The 19,748-nt window shown below is 36.0% G+C and overlaps 1 protein-coding gene and 1 long non-coding RNA gene across 2 annotated transcripts in view; both read right to left on the bottom strand.

The window, feature by feature from the left end:
• The window catches only part of LOC128014057 (tenascin-X), a 196,155-nt gene that overhangs the window by 11,017 nt on the left and 165,390 nt on the right, over positions 1–19,748 (bottom strand). The window contains exons 30-34 of the mRNA XM_052597295.1: positions 10,614–10,862; positions 10,081–10,355; positions 9,602–9,604; positions 9,176–9,271; positions 8,929–9,019 (exon numbers count right to left, since the gene is read on the bottom strand). Of these exons, the coding sequence (XP_052453255.1) occupies positions 8,929–9,019; positions 9,176–9,271; positions 9,602–9,604; positions 10,081–10,355; positions 10,614–10,862 (714 nt within the window). The remainder of the gene's footprint in view (positions 1–8,928; positions 9,020–9,175; positions 9,272–9,601; positions 9,605–10,080; positions 10,356–10,613; positions 10,863–19,748) is intronic.
• Positions 12,288–13,503, bottom strand: LOC128014218 (uncharacterized). The gene is made up of 3 exons (XR_008183502.1): positions 13,207–13,503; positions 12,718–12,774; positions 12,288–12,362 (listed from the first exon to the last, which is right to left on the bottom strand). It is a non-coding gene; the product is annotated as an uncharacterized LOC128014218 (long non-coding RNA).

Genomic DNA, 19,748 nt, shown 5'->3' with positions numbered 1-19,748 from the left:
TATAAGACAGTAGATTAGACGAAAGGAGCAAAGCAGGGAAGGTAAAGGGGGGGGGGGGGGTGTGACTGCCTTTGTTAAGAGCAAATGCAGAAAAATGAAAAAGAGAAAAATGCAAATAAACTCCCACTTGGAATTCCAGCCTTTCTCATTGGACAAGCCCTTCCTAAGAAGCGTGAACTGTCTTAGTCTTTAAAAAGGTTCATACCAGTTCCAACCCCATCTCTTGGTCTCTCTTGACCTCTTTTGGACCTGCTCCCCTTTCTTCTGCTAAGAGTATGTGAGCTAGAACTCTCTTGGACCTCCAAGTCTGGACCAGGTCTCGTGCCTTGATTTTTGCATTCACCAAAGATCTTAGGATCTCATCTGATGTTTCTCTTAGTCCTATTAACTTTCCACTTGGAAGAAATTCCCAATCACCATCGAGTCAGGACACCTTTGGAATTCATCACTCTTCAAAACCAGAAGAATGTGATCGCCACTCATACACCACCGAACCTCCAAACTATCAAGACTTTGCATCCAGACGCTCAATCCAGGCCAAAGAAATTTAAGTATCATACATTTAACTAAACAAAACAGAGGTTAAGTATAAGCTTTATACCCTGTTATAAACGGCACTGAATGTTTTAATCAGGTAGTTAACTGACTCTTTTCATTCATTCTCTGGTTTTCCTGATGGTATCATCCATAAAATCTCATTTGCCCTTTCCCTTGTACAGTGACATGCGGAAGTTTAGGAACCCCTTGCAGAATCTGTGAAAATGTGAATAATGTAAAAAAAAAAAAAAAAAAAATAGAGATGCATGTTTTTTTTTTTTAGTACTGTTCTGAGTAAGATATTTTACATAAAAGATGTTTGCATATAGTCCACAAGACAAAAAAACTGAAATTATTAAAATAACCCCATTCAAAAGTTTGGGAACCCTTAGTTCTTAATACTGTGTTCGGTTACCTGGATGATCTACGGTTGTCTTTTCTATTTTGTGATGGTTGTGCATGAGACCCTTATTTGTTCTGAACAGTTAAACTGGGAACTGTTCTTCAGAATGAATTTTAAGGTCCTGCAGATTCTTCAGTTTTCCAGCATCTTTGCATATTTGAACCCTTTCAAATAATAAAAATGTGGACATCTTCATCATGTTCAAAAGTTTTCACCCCCAACTCTGAGAGGTGTCATGTAACGAAGTACAAATACTTTGTTACTTTACTTAAGAAGAAATTTTGGGTTTCTATACTTTACTTGATTAATTATTTTTCAACCAACTTTTTACTTCTACTCCTTACATTTTCATGCAATTATCTGTACTTTCTACTCCTTACATTTTAAAAATAGGTTCATTACTGTTATTTCATTACGGCTCGTCATCATTCAAAAAAAATAAAAAATAAAAAAAAATATCCAGCACCATCCAGTTAGAGTGAATTTGATTATTTTGTTATTTGATTAAATATACCATTTCAACATCCTATTGGTTTGTACGCAATCCATCACACCTGCACATAACACAAATCACATCACACTCCAGCAAGGACAGCCAGTGTTGGGTTTGTTTATCAAAAAATATATTTCTTAAAAGTTATTATTTCTCAGCTACTGGCTCATATCAAATGGGTGATTTCTCTTCTTCCTCCCCAGATACTGTAGGTAGTTCGGTAGCGAGACGTTTTATAAATTGCGATTTACAACGCGATTGACAATGTTGTGATAAGTAGGCTATACCAACTTTGTAACTCGTTACTAGAGCTGAAGATCTTTGCCCGAACCTGACAGGACCCAACGAGTTCACTCGGGTTCGGGCTTAATTTATATAATTTTACACGGGCTCGGGCCGGGCTCTGGCTTGTGCTCTGGTTTGGTAAATAAGCAGTCATGTGTTGTGTTTCAATTAGCGCAAGAAAGAAATGCAAAAATGTATGCGGAGTAGGTGAAACAGAGGCTTGCCTCTGGTGGATACGTTTTGGTTGCACCAGCATCCATAAAGCAAAGTCTGAGGGTTGGAAAAGTTTTGACCATGTTTATAATGAGTATAATGAGCCAGTGGGTTATATTGGATTTATTTTATTTCTTTATTCCAACTTGCAATATTACTGGTTTGGAACGACATGAGGGTGAGTTATTAATGACATAAAGACATTAGATTTTTTTTCCCTTTAAATCTAGATTAAAGACCCATCTCTTTAACCTGGCTTACACATAACATACTAATATGCTTTTAATATCTAAATCCGTTAAAGGATTTTTAGGCTGCATTAATTAGGTAAACTGGAACCAGGAACACTTCCCATAACACCCGATATAGTTGCTACATCATTAGAAGAATGGCATCTACGCTAATATTAGTCTGTTTCTCTCTTATTCCGAGGTCACCGTAGCCACCAGATCCAGTCTGTATCCAGATCAGAGGGTCACTGCAGTCACCCGGATGCTGTACGTATCCAGACCAGATGGTGGGTCAGCACTTAGAAAGGACCTCTACATCCCTGAAAGACAGCGGACACCAGCACAACTAGAGCCCCAGATACAGATCCCCTGTAAAGACCTTGTCTCAGATGACCACCAGGACAAGACCACGAGAAACAGATGATTCTTCTGCACAATCTGATTTTACTGCAGCCTGGAATTGAACTGCTGGTTTCGTCTGGTCAGAGGAGAACTGGCCCCCAACTGAGCCTGGTTTTTCCCAAGGTTTTTTTCTCAATTCAGTCACCGATGGAGTTTCAGTTCCTTTCTGTCGTCGCCTCTGGCTTGCTTAGTTGGGTCACTTCATCTACAGCGATATCATTGACTTGATTGCAAATAAATGCAGAGACTCTATTTAAACTGAACAGAGATGACATCACTGAATTCAATGATGAACTGCCTTTAACTGTCATTTTGCATTATTGACACACTGTTTTCGTAATGAATGTTGTTCAGTTGCTTTGATGCAATGTATTTTGTTTAAAGCGCTATATAAATAAAGGTGACTTGACTTGACTGTGAAGTCTGACTTTTTGCACTATTACAATACTTATAGGCAACCAGTCATCATATCTCTAGTCCTTTAATGCATTTGCATTGTACTAATATGCGTTCATTTTCAATAGGCATATATATGCGTCTGAAAGAGGTATCCTAGTGCATCCCAAATTTTTAAACATGAACATTTTAATATAACATATTAGTCATTATGAAAACTTTAGATTGTTTTTTTTTTTTGAGGACGTGGGGTGGTTCACAATAGTCCCCTGTGGCATGGCCTAAGGTTTTGTTCTTAATGGCATTTTTCTCCTTTACATTACTTTTACTGTTATACTTTAAGTAGTTTTGAAACCAGTACTTTTACACTTTTACTTGAGTAAAAAGTTTGAGTTGATACTTAGACTTCTACAAAAGTATTTTTAAACCCTAGTATCTATACTTCTACTTGAGTAATGAATGTGAATACTTTTGACACTAGTGCCAACTCTTAATGCATCTTCACTTCCCCATGCACATCTGGGAAGAAAGGAACCAGAGCAAAATGTGGTTGTGATGTGCACTCTACATCGAGAACCAACTGTCCATCTGGAAGGGGCAGAGGGGTCTACTCCTTTCCCTTTAAGAAGGGAGAGACACGCTTGGACTCGATCGCAGTGGTGCCATGGTCTCGCATGCAGTGCGGGCATGAACCATCCACGGACGCATCTTCAGCACGCTGAATGCCCAGACACGAAAGACAACCCTTGTGGCCATGTCAGAGGACAGGACACATCCAGAAGGACACAGATGAAATAACTGCTTTATTTCCTATTTGGAATTATGTGTATGCTTTATTTTATAAGATTAAGTGCCACCCCCCCTCCCCAAAGCATTGTTAGATGCCAGTGTTTCCTGTCATAACTATGGAAAGATCTGATTTCAAAAACAATATAATATCTATTAAACTATTTCTTGTTATGATTTTAAATCTGTATTTAAACCGCAGAATGATAAAGAGAAAGAGAAAAGAGTTGTTAACGTCTGATATTGTGGTGGCTGTGCTGAAGTGTTGTAAGTGATGAAGTGTTTGGAAAGTCTGACAGTAATCAGTGTTGAGTACTAGTGTAGGTTATTCGCAGTGTTGGGCAATAACGCGTTATTAGTAACGCATTACTGTAACACAGTTACTTTTGACAGTAACTAATACTGTAACGCCTTACTTTTAAAATAAATTAACTATGCTACGGTTACCACATGGTGCATTGTCCGTTGCTTTCTTTAATTAATTAATTTTGGCTGAAGTGTAGCCTACAGCCTAACCTGTTTTGCAACAGCGACGCATTGTAGAATTGGTGGATGCAACCACTGTAAACACGAAGACGGTGGGTGTGAAGTATGTGCGGCAGTCATGGCGAGTCAAGGTGAGGGCGACACGAGTTTCTCAAATTGGACATATGCTCATTATTTCACTTTAGTTGAACATGAAGACAAAAACCTTTTAGTCAAATGTGAGCTGTGTCTTTCGGGTTTGAATGTACGGAGCCCCACACGTCACCTGTAGGAGAAAAAAAATCGTGGCAACGGTTTTGCAATCCGTCCTGTCAGTCCATAAACCGTACTCATGAATAAACTGTTAACAAATCGTGCCCACGAATGTCCAATCCGTGCGCTCATATTATGTATGAGCTCTTGACCTCTTTTGTAAGTCGTTTTGGATAAAAGTTTCTTATGCATAAACTGTATAATAATATATAATAATGATAAAAATAATAGTTATTTATATGCTTAATCAATGAGTGCACTTAAGACAGCAAAATGTTTGTCATAAAATAATTCATGAATGCCTTATTTTTAAATAACCTTTGCCAATGTTTGTGTACTATTCTTTCTTGACATTGAGACTTATTTTGTTGATTTTATTATACTAAGCTCCAAACAGAGTTAGATGAATGCTTCACTGTTAATGTTATTATTAAATAATTAGGCCTATTATAACATTACATTCAGTTAGAAAAGAAATGACAACATAACCGGCACATTATTTGTTTTGTATTGCCTTTTTACCTATTTTTCTTCTTCTTTTTAGCTTTTATTTTAGCATTTTTAAACAACATGGCAATAATATATATTTTTTGGTGCTGAGTTGCTCGAAAGTGATTCTGAATAATTCAGATTGCTTTCATTTTTTTATTTCAAAATGTTTTGTGTTATGTTGTACATTTTTGATAGTTTTCATACTTAAGCTGTGAAAGGAACATTGTTAAGGGCTATACACAGCAGCTTTTATGATGCAGAAGCCACTTTAGTTTTTGATTCTGAATATATTATTCAGGTGTTTTGTTATTAATTTCAGAAATTCTTGTGATATACAATATTTAGTTTGTGCTGGTCTGACATAATCAAAATAGTGTTTAAAAATTATTTTCTGTTTAAGTCAGTTTTGTGTTTGCATAGACCATAACGCATAAAAGGGCATTAATGGGAACATACTAAAAAGTTACTTTTAACAGTAATGCATTACTTTTTGGTGTAAGTAATCAACAAAGTAATTTAGTTACTTTTTGAATGAAGTAACTAGTAACTGTAACTAGTTACTATTTCTTACACAGTAAAAAACGTTGGGTTGTTTTTTTAACCTAACCGTTGGGTTACACATATTGGGTCAATGTGTTGGGTTATCTTAAAACTTGTTGGGTCATTTTTTTTCCGTCATTGGGTTATTTTTAGTTATAACTCAACTGTTGGGTTTAATATGTTTCCCGCTTCACTCTGTTCAAATTTTAACGGTCCAGTCAGCGACTCAGCGCAGACATCGGTGGCAGCCTGCATGATTATGAAAGGTAAGTAATATAATTGTATGATAACTGTTATTACATTAAGTAATGTGTCTGATACGTTAATTATTATTTTTTTATACGTTAAAAAAGTTGTAATTCCCTTTAGTCCGTTTGTTTCCCCCAGAGAATCAGATTGATTGTAAATGAATGATATTCCTGTTTGTTCGCCAGCATTAATACATTAAAAGATTAGCCGCAAAACTTTTTAAAGTATTACTTAAAGTTAATAAAAATGTCTGGTGAAATGTGAAAGTTTGACGAAATCATTAGAATTAAGCTAGAAAAGCCGCAAGGACCATTTATCGGATCGGACCAGTAAATAAGCTGCTCGAGCGAGCAAGCTGAGCTGAGCTCACACATCAGTCATGCAACAGACAACAGACTCCGTGAGAATCGTTTGAATGAACCTGCAATTTTCTGTTATAAAATTTCAAAACCCAGACGGAAGAAAAGTGTGCAGTCTTGAGGCAATCCGCTCATACAGCAGAAATTTATACCAGTGCCCCAAATTTACATAACGTTACTCCTACAACCAACCTTAAGAGGGGAGTGTAAAACAGAAGGCATATTCGTCTCAGTGCACTAGCACTAATTAATTGTACAGTAAGTGTTTTAATGGTTTATTCATATTGAATATTGTTATGCATCTATTGCAAAACCCTATTATTACAGCAGTTTCTCTTATGAAGCTAGATTGATTGACATGTTTTTTAAATGTGTTGTACTAAATGTGTTTATACTTATGTTTTAGAAAATGTACTTTTTCGTGAAGGAAAAATTGCAACAATAGAATTTCTGCCTGTTAATTGAAACATGTCAAGATAAGTAACCTATTTAAATTAATAATGTAAAAGTTTTCAATTTTACTCTGACCTATGACTTTCAAAAATTATGGAAAAAGACAAATGAGGTGAAATACAGTAAGTGTATGGCTGCATTCCGTCCAACAAAGCTTCCTTTCATTTACTGTGTTCTTTTGTTCCACCCTACAAGTCCTAATCAATTAAAGGGTAAAGGGTGGTAAAATTTACTCACATTAGCCGCAAATATTGCCACAAATTTTCTGGAGGGAGTGAAAACTGGTTTAGTCTGTCTCTTAGTGCAAATGGTAGTAGATCCCCACAAAGACTGTAAAAATGTAAACTGTAAGCTTAGTTTTAGTTTTAATTTTTTTTTTTTTTTTTACTTGTGCTTTCTCTGTACTTTTGTCATTTAAAGGCCTTCGTACAGAAATTGTCTTTTAAAACCCTTGCTGCCATCTGCACCATACCACACTAATGGACAGAATTTTAATTTTTGGGTGAATTATCACTTTAACAGTTAACACTTTTAACACTTTAACACTTTTTAGTTAATCAATGAAATATCATCACAATGCATGTTAACTGAACTTTTTTTTTTGTATTATTCTTTTAAGGTTGGCACTAAATAGTGCTGTACTTGATTCACAAGACAAGCCAGAATCCACATGTCCTGGTGCTTGGTGACAAGGAAAACTCCTCCCAAGTTTTTATTATTTTAAACGGGGAGGCGATGGAACAGAAGACGATACTACAAGCAGTCGATCTGTGTTTCAAACTTTTCTTTGTATATGACATCTACTACCTAAAGCCCTCTGCTCATATTTGAGAGTTTTTGGAACACACAGTCTTTAATAGTTTCTTCTGCACACTGTCTCCTCCTTAAAAACTTTGTATTTAGTAATCAGTAAAAAACTTTTATTTCATTGATCATCAGTTGGGTCCAGCAGCTAGTATATATTTTTTATTATTACTTGATTTTATGATATATTTTTGTTTTATTATTATATGTTATGTGCATTTTATTTGAAAGTCGTAACATGTGCTTAGTGTGCTAACCCATATTCGGAACTGGTGCTCTGCATTTAACCCATCCAAGTGCGCACACACAGCAGTGAGAAGTGAACACACCCCCAGAGAAGTGGCCAGCTATAGATGCCTTGCTCAAGGGCACTTCAGTCATGGGTATTGAGGGTGGGAAAGAGTGCTGTTCATTCACTCCCTCCCAGCTACAACTCTTGACGGCACCAAGACTCAAACCTGTGACCTTCGGGTTACAGGTCCAACTCTCTAACCATTAGGCCATAGCTGTGAACTGTATTTGCACATTTGTGTGTTTTGATATGAATATGAATTGACTCATTTGTACATCTTGAAAATGTCAGTTGTATATTTACACATTCTTGTACATTTAAATACAATATTTTAAAATATATTTGTAAATGTGTTATTTGTATATTAAAATAAAACCTGTAATTTACAACAAAGTAGTTTCAAAATATGGTTGCATTAAAAAATTTGTAATAAAAATACTGATGTTAAATAATATAAATAATTAACTCAACTGTTGGGTAACTTTTAACCCAACAGGATTTTAACCCAATGGGTTGGGTTGAAATAACCCACAGATGGGAAGGTCCTATACCAACCCATAGTTGGGTTACAGGTTGGGTTATTTAACCCAACATTTTTTAGTGTGTAGTAACTAGCACAACACTGGTTATTCATTCCTGCTTAGTTTATATATTTGAAAATGATTAACAGTAATTAACAGAAATTTAGAAAAGTAATCAAATGTAATCAGTTACATTACTTTGATAAAGATCAAGTAAACTGAAATAGTTACATTACTTATTACATTTTAAATAGGGTAAATTGTAATCTGTAACCTATTGCATTTCCAAAATAACCTTCCCAATACTGACCCATCATGTTCCATTTTAATTTTTGTCACATATTGTCTGTATACATTTCTTGTTCATTAATTTCTTATTTTTACTGATTTATGATTGTCACCTGTGTCAGGTTTAGATAATCATAATCCCGAGTCTACATCAAAAGCATTCTCTATTCTTCATTTTTGTGTATTTCTTTAAATCTACAGCATGCAAATTTTGGCTACCTAGCGGCTAACAAAATAAACTATGCATCTTGCAGGAGAACATTGTTTTAGTTGTGGTTTGGCTCATCGCCTCAGGAAATGAACTGAAAATGTATCTGACTTTGTGCAATGTGACTTCAGTGTGAATAGTCTGGTTACAATCCATCAGTCAGCTAGAGATTGAAGCCTGTGATTTGGGAAAACTCATGCAAACTTTTTAGTACAACATGCAACAGTCGGTCTACTCACAAGGTAGCACATTGCTGTAACGGTTCTTTGGCTTGTTTTCAACAGCCAGGGCAATGTTTTTGGACTGTGCCGTTCCAACAGTTTTCAACTCCTGCAACAACACAGCAATACTTTAGATCTAGGTTTTGAAAATGATAATTTCTTAATGAATTTCTGTGACAAGTCCACAGTAACAAAATTTGATAATATTGTCATAGGAAGAAGTATGTAAATAAAATAAATACATATTTGTGTTTCTCATGTGTACCTCATACTCTTCTGCAAAACCACAGTTTGAATCCTTGTGTTTCTGCTTAAAGTGCTCTTCATAATCCTCTATTCTCAAACCAATATTACTGTGTACCATAATAAAAATGTATAAAATATACAATAATGTGTAAAGAATCATGTTTCAAAATTAAAAATGAATAATTAATAATAAAACAGTTACTTACACTTTATTTCTGGAAATAGAAGGGAAAATTAATGCATTTACAATTGTTAAATAAATATTTCACTATAAATATATCGAACAAAGTTACCTAATGGTTTGTATAGGGATGTCGGGACATTGTTTTTTGGTTTGTCTGTAACAGAGAGTAATAAAAAATTGTTTTACTAAAATGAATCTGAAAGACTTTTGTATCTTTAAATATATTCAGTATGTACTTCTCTGATGACACTGGCAACTCACCTTCTTGAATAGAAGAAGAGAATGAGAGTGATGATGAAAAGAAAACTGATAACTCCCAAAACTATTCCAACAATATCTAGAGTGTTAGACTGAAGGGAATCTACATGAGAATTTGATAAGTGTTGTTATTATATTATTAAACACATTCCTGATGAAGAAAAGCAGTAATGTATTAAAAGTTTTTATCAGAATAAAACCTTATTATATTATCCAAATCACTTAATGAAAAAGATGGCAATGCTAGTATACTGAGATGCGATAGATTATCCTTAAAAAAACACAAGTTTTATGTAATTTTGTGATGGAGGTAACATTGATAGTCACAACATTATATTTAAAGTTACTGTGGAAGTTTTGTAAAATATTTGCACTAAGAGGAAGAGAGCAGATATGTGATCATTCTGAGACTCCTGATCACATCTGGCTCTGTTTGGGGTAAATAATATGAGTATCTGGCCAGAAAAATCAGGAAACATTTAATTGGAAAACATACTAGTATATTTTGAGGTAACCGCTGATTCTCCTTCTGTTGAGTTATCTGCTGCAACAGCTGTGATGTCTAATGTGTAATTGACTCCAGCAGTCAGACCAGTGATGTTATAGGAAGTGTCAGTAGTTGTTGAATTTCCATTTGTTTTATCACCCATCCAATGAATTTTAAAGAAAGATCTATTTCCAACTGGTTCATCCCATGTCAGAAACATAGATGATGTTGTGATTTCAGTAATTTTGAGATTGCTGATCACACCTGGCTCTGTGTGGGGAGAGAAGAGCAATTAATACATGTTGATGAAAGGGGAATTAAATAAGGTATGACTGGTAATATGAGTAAGTATGAATGGTGCAATTATGAATTGATAAAACAATTATAATAAGGCTTAGGACTCAGCGAGTCTGGTGTCTAAAGATGTTGCAGTACAGATTTCTGCTCAATGCAGGTAAATATGAAACGGTTTCAAGGATGAAGTTTCAGCAGATTCTCTCAGATTAAACATCCAATAAGAGCCCTTACTGGTGTACAGTGAAATCTGATTGGCTCTTCCGTCGGTCACATGATCAGCTGCAACTGCAAACACTTTGAATGTGTACTGTGCTCCAGGAATCAGATCATTTATTTTGATGGAGGTGTTTTCAGTAGTCATATTCTTATCTTCATATTCTACACGATAACGGGAGCTTTGACCATTCGGTTTTGTCCAATTTAGTAAAACAGAGGATGTTGTAATATCAACAGCTGTGAGGTTCATTATGACGTCAGGCTCTGTGAGCAAACATAACAGACAACATAGATATATAATTTTTGTATTAACACATTTACTCAGTTGTTCATTAATACAAATACTCACTTGTAGGATCTGATGTTTGAGACTCAGGTGAAGGAAAGCTTGAAGTGGCAGAGGCTGATGGGACATTTAGATTTACAGAGAAACAAAACAATAAACAAAGAAACTAATATATAGTTTGTTGTTGTTGTTGTTGATAATATACATTTTTATATTGCATAAATTGTTTTTAAAATAAAGAAAAGTGCTGGAAACTGTATGAATAAAATTTTATGTTACCGTTTACTGTTTCCTATTTTTCAACATAAACTCTTAACTGGTAGACACTATTGTTTGATACTTAAAATTGGACATGTTATAATCACAATTATTATTAGAATAGGCCTATAGCACATTTATGATAAATATGGATAAAATCGAGATAGAATTTATCCTGTTACACATTTACTCATTTGTCTATGAATCAAAATACTCACATGTAGGAGCTGATGTTTGAGACGCGTTTAAAGGAGAGCTCGTAGTGTCAGAGGCTGCTGGAATATTTATGTGATAAAAAATTATATAATTTTTGTTTTAACACATTTACTCAATTGTCCATTAATAAAAAAATACTCACTTGTAGTATCTGATGTTTGAGACTGAGGTGAAGGAGAGCTTGCAGTGGCAGAGGATACTGGGACATTTAGATTTACAGAGAAACAAAACAACAAACAAACTACTACTGTTGTTGATGTTGTTTTATGAATACAATTTTGTTACCGTTTCCTGTTTCCTGTTTTCCATCGTAAAAATTTCATAAAATTGTAATAAAATAAACTGGTAAACACTGATGTTTGATACTTAAAATTTCACACGAAATAATCACAATTGTTATTACATTTTACCACATTGATAAATATGAATAAAATAGAGATATAATTTTTGTATTAACACATTTACTAAATTGTCCATGAATAGAAAAACTTACTTGTAAGATCTGATGTTTGAGACTGATTTAAAGGAGAGCTTGTAATGGCAGAGGCTGCTGGGACATTTAGATGCACAATGAAAACATTTTGCATACAAAAGAAAGTATACTGAAAGAATGGTTATTGAAATATATGAGAATGCTGTAAACTGTATGAATATGATTTTGTCTTATTTCTTATCTTCTATTACTATTTGCTATCACATTACTCCCCAACATAAATACATAGATCATCAATAAATTGAATGAACATGCATATTATTTTCACATTTACTCAGTTGTCCATGAATAAAAGTACTGACTTATTTGAGATCCAGAGCTTGTAATGGCAGGGGCTGCTGGGATATTTTGATGTATGAAGAAACATTGCAATTTGTAAGTAATTAGTTGAAATGCTTAAAAGTCGTAAAACAGTCATTCCATGAATAATACTCACTTGTATGAGGTGTTTGGGGAGATGTGCGAGAATCATCTGAAGAAATACTTGAAGTGAAAGGGAGTGATGATGAATCTGGACATATGTAGATAACAAAAAAACAAACAAAAAAAAACAACAACATTTAACTGATAAAAAAGTTTGTCAAGACAAACTTTAAGTTGGGTTGAGAAAGCCTGACCAGAAAATTTTAAAGGTTTAAAAAGTTTAATTATGCAATGACTAGCAAAGTTACTAGCATGTTGCTAGAATGATTATTAAGATACTAGCATGTTTTTAGCGTGATTAGCATGTTATTAACATGTTTCTAGCAAGATTAGCATGTTACTAGCATGTTGTTAACAGGATTAGCAAGTGACTACCACGTCACTAGCATGTTTGTAGTATGATAAGTATGCGACTAGCATGTTCCATGAATAGAAAAACTTACTTGTAGTATCTGATGTTTGAGACTGAGGTGAAGGAGAGCTTGCAGTGGCAGAGGCTGCTTCGACATTTAGATTTACATAGAAACAAAACAACAAACAAATAAACAGTTTTGTTGTTGATGCTGTTTTATGAATCCAATTTTGTTACCGTTTCCTGTTTCCTGTTTTCCATCGTAAAATTTTAATACAATTTTAATAAAATAAACTTGTAGACACTGATGTTTGATATTTAAAATTTCACATGAAATAATCAAAATTGTTATTACATTATACCACATTGATAAATATGAATAAAATAGAGATATAATTGTTGTATTAACACATTTACTCAATTGTCCATGAAGCAAAAATGCTCACTTATAGAAGCTGATGTTTGAGACACGATTAAAGGAGAGCTCGTAGTGGCAGAGGCTGCTGGAATGTTTGTGTGAACAAAATATGATTTTCATATTAACACATTTACTAAATTGTCCATGAATAGAAAAACTTACTTGTAAGATCTGATGTTTGAGACTGATTTAAAGGAGAGCTTGTAATGGCAGAGGCTGCTGGGACATTTAGATGCACAATGAAAACATTTTGCATACAAAAGAAAGTATACTGAAAGAATGGTTATTGAAATATATGAGAATGCTGTAAACTGTATGAATATGATTTTGTCTTATTTCTTATCTTCTATTACTATTTGCTATCACATTACTCCCCAACATAAATACATAGATCATCAATAAATTGAATGAACATGCATATTATTTTCACATTTACTCAGTTGTCCATGAATAAAAGTACTCACTTATTTGAGATCCAGAGCTTGTAATGGCAGGGGCTGCTGGGATATTTTGATGTATGAAGAAACATTGCAATTTGTAAGTAATTAGTTGAAATGCTTAAAAGTCGTAAAACAGTCATTCCATGAATAATACTCACTTGTATGAGGTGTTTGGGGAGATGTGCGAGAATCATCTGAAGAAATACTTGAAGTGAAAGGGAGTGATGATGAATCTGGACATATGTAGATAACAAAAAAACAAACAAAAAAAAACAGCAACATTTAACTGATAAAAAAGTTTGTCAAGACAAACTTTAAGTTGGGTTGAGAAAGCCTGACCAGAAAATTTTAAAGGTTTAAAAAGTTTAATTATGCAATGACTAGCAAAGTTACTAGCATGTTGCTAGAATGATTATTAAGATACTAGCATGTTTTTAGCGTGATTAGCATGTTATTAACATGTTTCTAGCAAGATTAGCATGTTACTAGCATGTTGTTAACAGGATTAGCAAGTGACTACCACGTCACTAGCATGTTTGTAGTATGATAAGTATGCGACTAGCATGTTCCATGAATAGAAAAACTTACTTGTAGTATCTGATGTTTGAGACTGAGGTGAAGGAGAGCTTGCAGTGGCAGAGGCTGCTTCGACATTTAGATTTTACATAGAAACAAAACAACAAACAAATAAACAGTTTTGTTGTTGATGCTGTTTTATGAATCCAATTTTGTTACCGTTTCCTGTTTCCTGTTTTCCATCGTAAAATTTTAATACAATTTTAATAAAATAAACTTGTAGACACTGATGTTTGATATTTAAAATTTCACATGAAATAATCAAAATTGTTATTACATTATACCACATTGATAAATATGAATAAAATAGAGATATAATTGTTGTATTAACACATTTACTCAATTGTCCATGAAGCAAAAATGCTCACTTATAGAAGCTGATGTTTGAGACACGATTAAAGGAGAGCTCGTAGTGTCAGAGGCTGCTGGAATGTTTGTGTGAACAAAATATGATTTTCATATTAACACATTTACTAAATTGTCTATGAATAGAAAAACTTACTTGTAAGATCTGATGTTTGAGACTGATTTAAAGGAGAGCTTGTAATGGCAGAGGCTGCTGGGACATTTAGATGCACAATGAAAACATTTTGCATACAAAAGAAAGTATACTGAAAGAATGGTTATTGAAATATATGAGAATGCTGTAAACTGTATGAATATGATTTTGTCTTATTTCTTATCTTCTATTACTATTTGCTATCACATTACTCCCCAACATAAATACATAGATCATCAATAAATTGAATGAACATGCATATTATTTTCACATTTACTCAGTTGTCCATGAATAAAAGTACTCACTTATTTGAGATCCAGAGCTTGTAATGGCAGGGGCTGCTGGGATATTTTGATGTATGAAGAAACATTGCAATTTGTAAGTAATTAGTTGAAATGCTTAAAAGTCGTAAAACAGTCATTCCATGAATAATACTCACTTGTATGAGGTGTTTGGGGAGATGTGTGAGAATCATCTGAAGAAATACTTGAAGTGAAAGGGAGTGATGATGAATCTGAAATAAAAATAAAAAAAAACTCACTTGTAGTATCTGATGTTTGAGACTGAGGTGAAGGAGAGCTTGCAGTGGCAGAGGCTGCTGGGACATTTAGATTTACATAGAAACAAAACAACAAACAAATAAACAGCTTTGTTGTTTTATGAATACAATTTTGTTACCGTTTCCTGTTTCCTGTTTTCCATCATACAGTTTTAATACAATTTTAATAAAATAAACTTGTGGACACTGATGTTTGATACTTAAAATTTCTCATGAAATAATCCCAATTGTTATTACATTATACCACATTGATAAATATTAATTAAATAGAGATATAATTGTTTTATTAACACATTTAATCAATTGTCCATGAAACAAAAATGCTCACTTGTAGAAGCTGATGTTTGAGACACGATTAAAAGAGAGTTCGTAGTGGCGGAGGCTGCTGGAATATTTGTGTGAACAAAATGATATGAGTTTCATATTAACACATCTACTCAATTGTCCATGAATAGAAAACTTATTTGTAGTATCTGATGTTTGAGACTGATGTGAAGGAGAGCTTGCAGTGGCAGAGGCTGCTGGGACATTTAGATTTACAGAGGAAAAAAACAATGTTGCTAGCATGTTTCTAGTATGATTAGCATGTCACTAGCATGTTCCTAGCATGATTAGCAAGTGACTAGCATGTTTCTAGCATGATTAGCAAGTGACTAGCATGTCGCTAGCATGATTAACAAGGCATTACTATGTGCTTTATAGTTACATTATAGGTTATATGTTAGTAATGTGCAGAGTTAATATGAATCAGTTCATATAATTACGTTTTGTATTATACTATGCTATATTATATTGTACAACTGGTATTAATCAGTCCCTCCAGGATTTTTGCAATCAAAATGACTGATTTTGCTGTGGCTTTTCTAAAAATTAGCTGCATTTTTTTATTGTTTTGCAGTGAAAATATACCTGAGAACATTATTCTAACACTGTTATGACTTTTCTGACTTCGAGAAGTCTCCAGACTAACATTTGAGGACACCAGCACCAGTGCCATTAAGATCTACAGAAGGAGGCTCCATCACCTGACAGTAAAGCACTCACCCTAATCACACATGTACATCTCAGAGACATCTAATGTCTGCATTTACATATGCAATATGTATTATTAAGAGTGCTTGTTCATCTGCAGTACGTCTCTAAGATCTTTCCTGTCTGATGTCAAAAAGACATTTATTAGAACGCATGTAAAACTGCTTCTGAGACATTTATCAGAGTACATTCCAGATGATTCCCAGATCTTTAGCAGACGTATTACAGATGTAATAAATATATTAAATATGATAAAATGTACTTTTATTACTGTCATTCGTGATGTTCTAAATATAATTTAATGAATACAAAAATATAAAGGCTATATTAGGAAGTGGAAATGGCCTATTAGTACTTCTCAGCAGCCATCTACTAGTGGTCATATTTATTATATTTTTTTTTTATAAGTGTTTGCTTTCCTACATTATAAAAGTTTTTAAAAGTTTTATACATGGAGGGAAACCTATTAAGTATGAACAAATATCGTCACATTAAAAATAACTTTCAAATTCTGTAATCCTTAAAGAATTAAAGTGCTGGGAAAAGTTGTGTGTAGCCTTTAAAATCACTCGAAAACATTAGACCATTTCTTTTGTTCTTGTAGTTTACTGTTAAATCCATAGTCAAAGGTGGAGATTTTGTGTTTATTGAACAATGTTTTTCCTTGTTTCCACATCAGTGGCGTTTGTTCTGATATCAGCTTTAAAATAATTATTTGCTGAATTTGAATGCTTCTCACAAGATTTCATAGAGATGTTATTGATTTTGTGGTGAATTCGACTGCTTTCTTCACACTGTATCTCCCAGCGCTGTGTATAATGGTGTTGCGGCTCCGGCTCAAGCAGATATACAGTCTGCGCAACCCGAACTAGTATCTCTGATTCGTTCCGCTTTCGGTTTGTTTATCAAATGTAGCTCTTATAAACAGGTCCTGATGAGAACACAAGGCCTTTCTCTGACTAAATGCGCATTGTGTGTAAGTGAGTTACAGGTGTGCAGATTGAAGGTTAATGAGTCCGTGAGCAAGGGAGAAAAACAGGTGAATGAACTAAATCAATGATGAGGTGACAAGGTGGGCGGGGTAAGAAAAGGACAGGAGAGAGCACATGGCACCAAACAAACACAACACTCACAGAAGACAGTGACAGAAAGACAGAAGACTGTGACAGAACTCCTCCATTAAGGAGTGGATTCCAGACACTCCAAAATAATAAATTACGGAGGGAGGCGAAACGGAGGTGGATCAGGGGGAGGGATGGAGGGCCAGTCCCGTGTAGCGGAAGAGTGCCAGGAGAACGAGGTATAAAGGTTCGCCCCAGGGGAATCGAGAGTAGAACTGTGAGCGGACCCGCCGCCGCCTCGGGGGAACTGTGAGCAGACGCGGATGCCGCCGCTCGAGAGGGTAGTGAGTGGATGCTGCCGCCTTGGGTGCTTTCAGAGCGGCCACCGGCGCCTTGTGGGAATGGTGAGTGGCCACCGGTGCCTCGTGGGAATGGTGAGCGGCCACCGGCACCTCATGGGAATGGTGATTGGCCCCCGACGCCTCGTGGGATTCCTGAGCGGACACTGCTGCCTCGTGGGTATCCTGAGCGGACACCGCCACCTCGTGGGTATCCTTAGCGGACACCGCCACCTCATGGGTATCCTGAGCTGCCGCCGGCGCCTCATGGGAATAGTGAGCGGACACCGCCGCCTTGTGGGTATCCTGAGCGGACACCAGCGCCTCGTGGGAATCCTGAGTGGACACCGGCGCCTCTGGGGCATCGCGAGCGGACACCGCCCCCTCGGGGGCATCGCGAGTGGACACCTGCCACCTCGGGGGCATCGCTCGTGGACACCGCTGCCTCGGGGGAATTGCGAGCGGACACCACCCCCTCGGGGGCATCGTGAGCAGACTCCGCTGCCTCGGGGTCATTGCGAGCGGACACCGCCCCCTCGGGGGCATCGTGAGCAGACTCCGCCACCTCGGGGGACTTGTGTGAGGACACTGCCTCCTCTGGAATCGTGAGTGGCCACTGCTGGCGCTTTGTGGGGAACATCCTGGGTAGGCATCCCCACCCTTACGGCTGAGCCCCTCACCTGCAGAGCCAGGTTGATGTAGTCCTCCAGAGTCTCCCCGGGGTGCCAGAATGGCATAAGGGACCTGAAGGGCTCGGTTAGGCCTCCCCAGAAGCACACCATAAGGCAGGTCCTCTCCTTAGCCGACAACTGAGCTGCCCCAACAAAGTCCCTGGCGTAATCCTCGATGGCCCGATCTCCCTGGTGGACACTGAGGAACTTCCCTGCTGGACCCATGTTGCTGGCTGTATTCTGTCACGTTGCAGTAGGACGCGCAGAGGAAGAAACAGAGACTGGGTCCAAATGCAGGAAAATATAACTTTTTAATAAAAGAGAACAAAAAGGCCAACACGGCAAAAACAAAAACAGAAGCAAATAACAGGAACAAGAGTAGAAGAAGAGCAAAAAACACAATTAACCAACACAACTAACATTAGACAATACAGACAGGCAGACTGGTGGGTTAGATAAGAATATAGACTAATGAACAAATGGGGGACAGGTGTGTGTGTGTAAGTGAGTGACAGGTGTGCAGAGTGAAGGTAAATGAGTCCGGGAGCAAGGGAAAAACACAGATGAAGCAACTAAAACAATGATGAGGTGACAAGGTGGGCGGGGTAAGAAAAGGACAGGAGAGAGCACATGGCACCAAACAAACACAACACTCACAGAACACAATGACAGAAGACTGTGACAGATATGGACTCTGATGTTTCTTACTCAGGATGTGGTTGTAAATGGTAGCACTGACCTGTATTAGTCTGTGCGTTCAATTCCTGAGGGAGAGAATGGCATTATTAAACAATTTTAAAGACATTTCAAAGATAATCAAATCTAGGTCACAAAAACGAATATTAAGCTCTGTTATCTACGGAATAATTCCACTAAATGGGCACAATATGGATAAGGTTGTGGTGGTAGAATCCCAGAGAAATCTCTTTGGGATGAGGGTCAAACAATAATACAGATTAGGTAGAAAACTGTTACATTTATTTACTGTAAACTAACATGAAAAGTAACAATAACAAATAAAATTAATAACAATCAAAAGGAAACTATAACAGAAAAAGAAATCAAATGACAAAATCATATATTAAAATAAAAAGTTAAAACTTTTGAGACTCCCTAATATATGAGTTTTTATACAGAAAAACAACAACAAAAACAACAACAACAAAAAAACCTTATACAAATATGAGCTTTACATTTTAATAAGCGCAACATTTGATTGAGACAAGTTATATAGTAGGCCGGAGTAGGAAACCAGGAGATCTCAACCCATTCATGGTCACACCAACAATGACTTCCACAAATGAGCTCTAGTGAATATGACCATGGGAAGAGAACTAAGGCTGATACAAACCTCATTATGTTGTAAGGCCAGCCACAATGCTTGTGTTTCTTTCTTAATGGTACTAGTAACTTAACAGCTTTTTGACCCTGAATACTTTTCCTGACTTATATACAGCTTCAACATATTTACGTGGCACACTCACTTTCCTCCATCAGTCAGGAATTCAAACCATATACAACCTCAATT

The sequence above is a fragment of the Carassius gibelio genome, chromosome B25 (assembly GCF_023724105.1).
Source record: "Carassius gibelio isolate Cgi1373 ecotype wild population from Czech Republic chromosome B25, carGib1.2-hapl.c, whole genome shotgun sequence".
Lineage (NCBI taxonomy): Eukaryota > Metazoa > Chordata > Actinopteri > Cypriniformes > Cyprinidae > Carassius > Carassius gibelio.
Note: the sequence above shows the minus strand (reverse complement) of the source record. Positions and strands in the feature narration are given on the sequence as shown.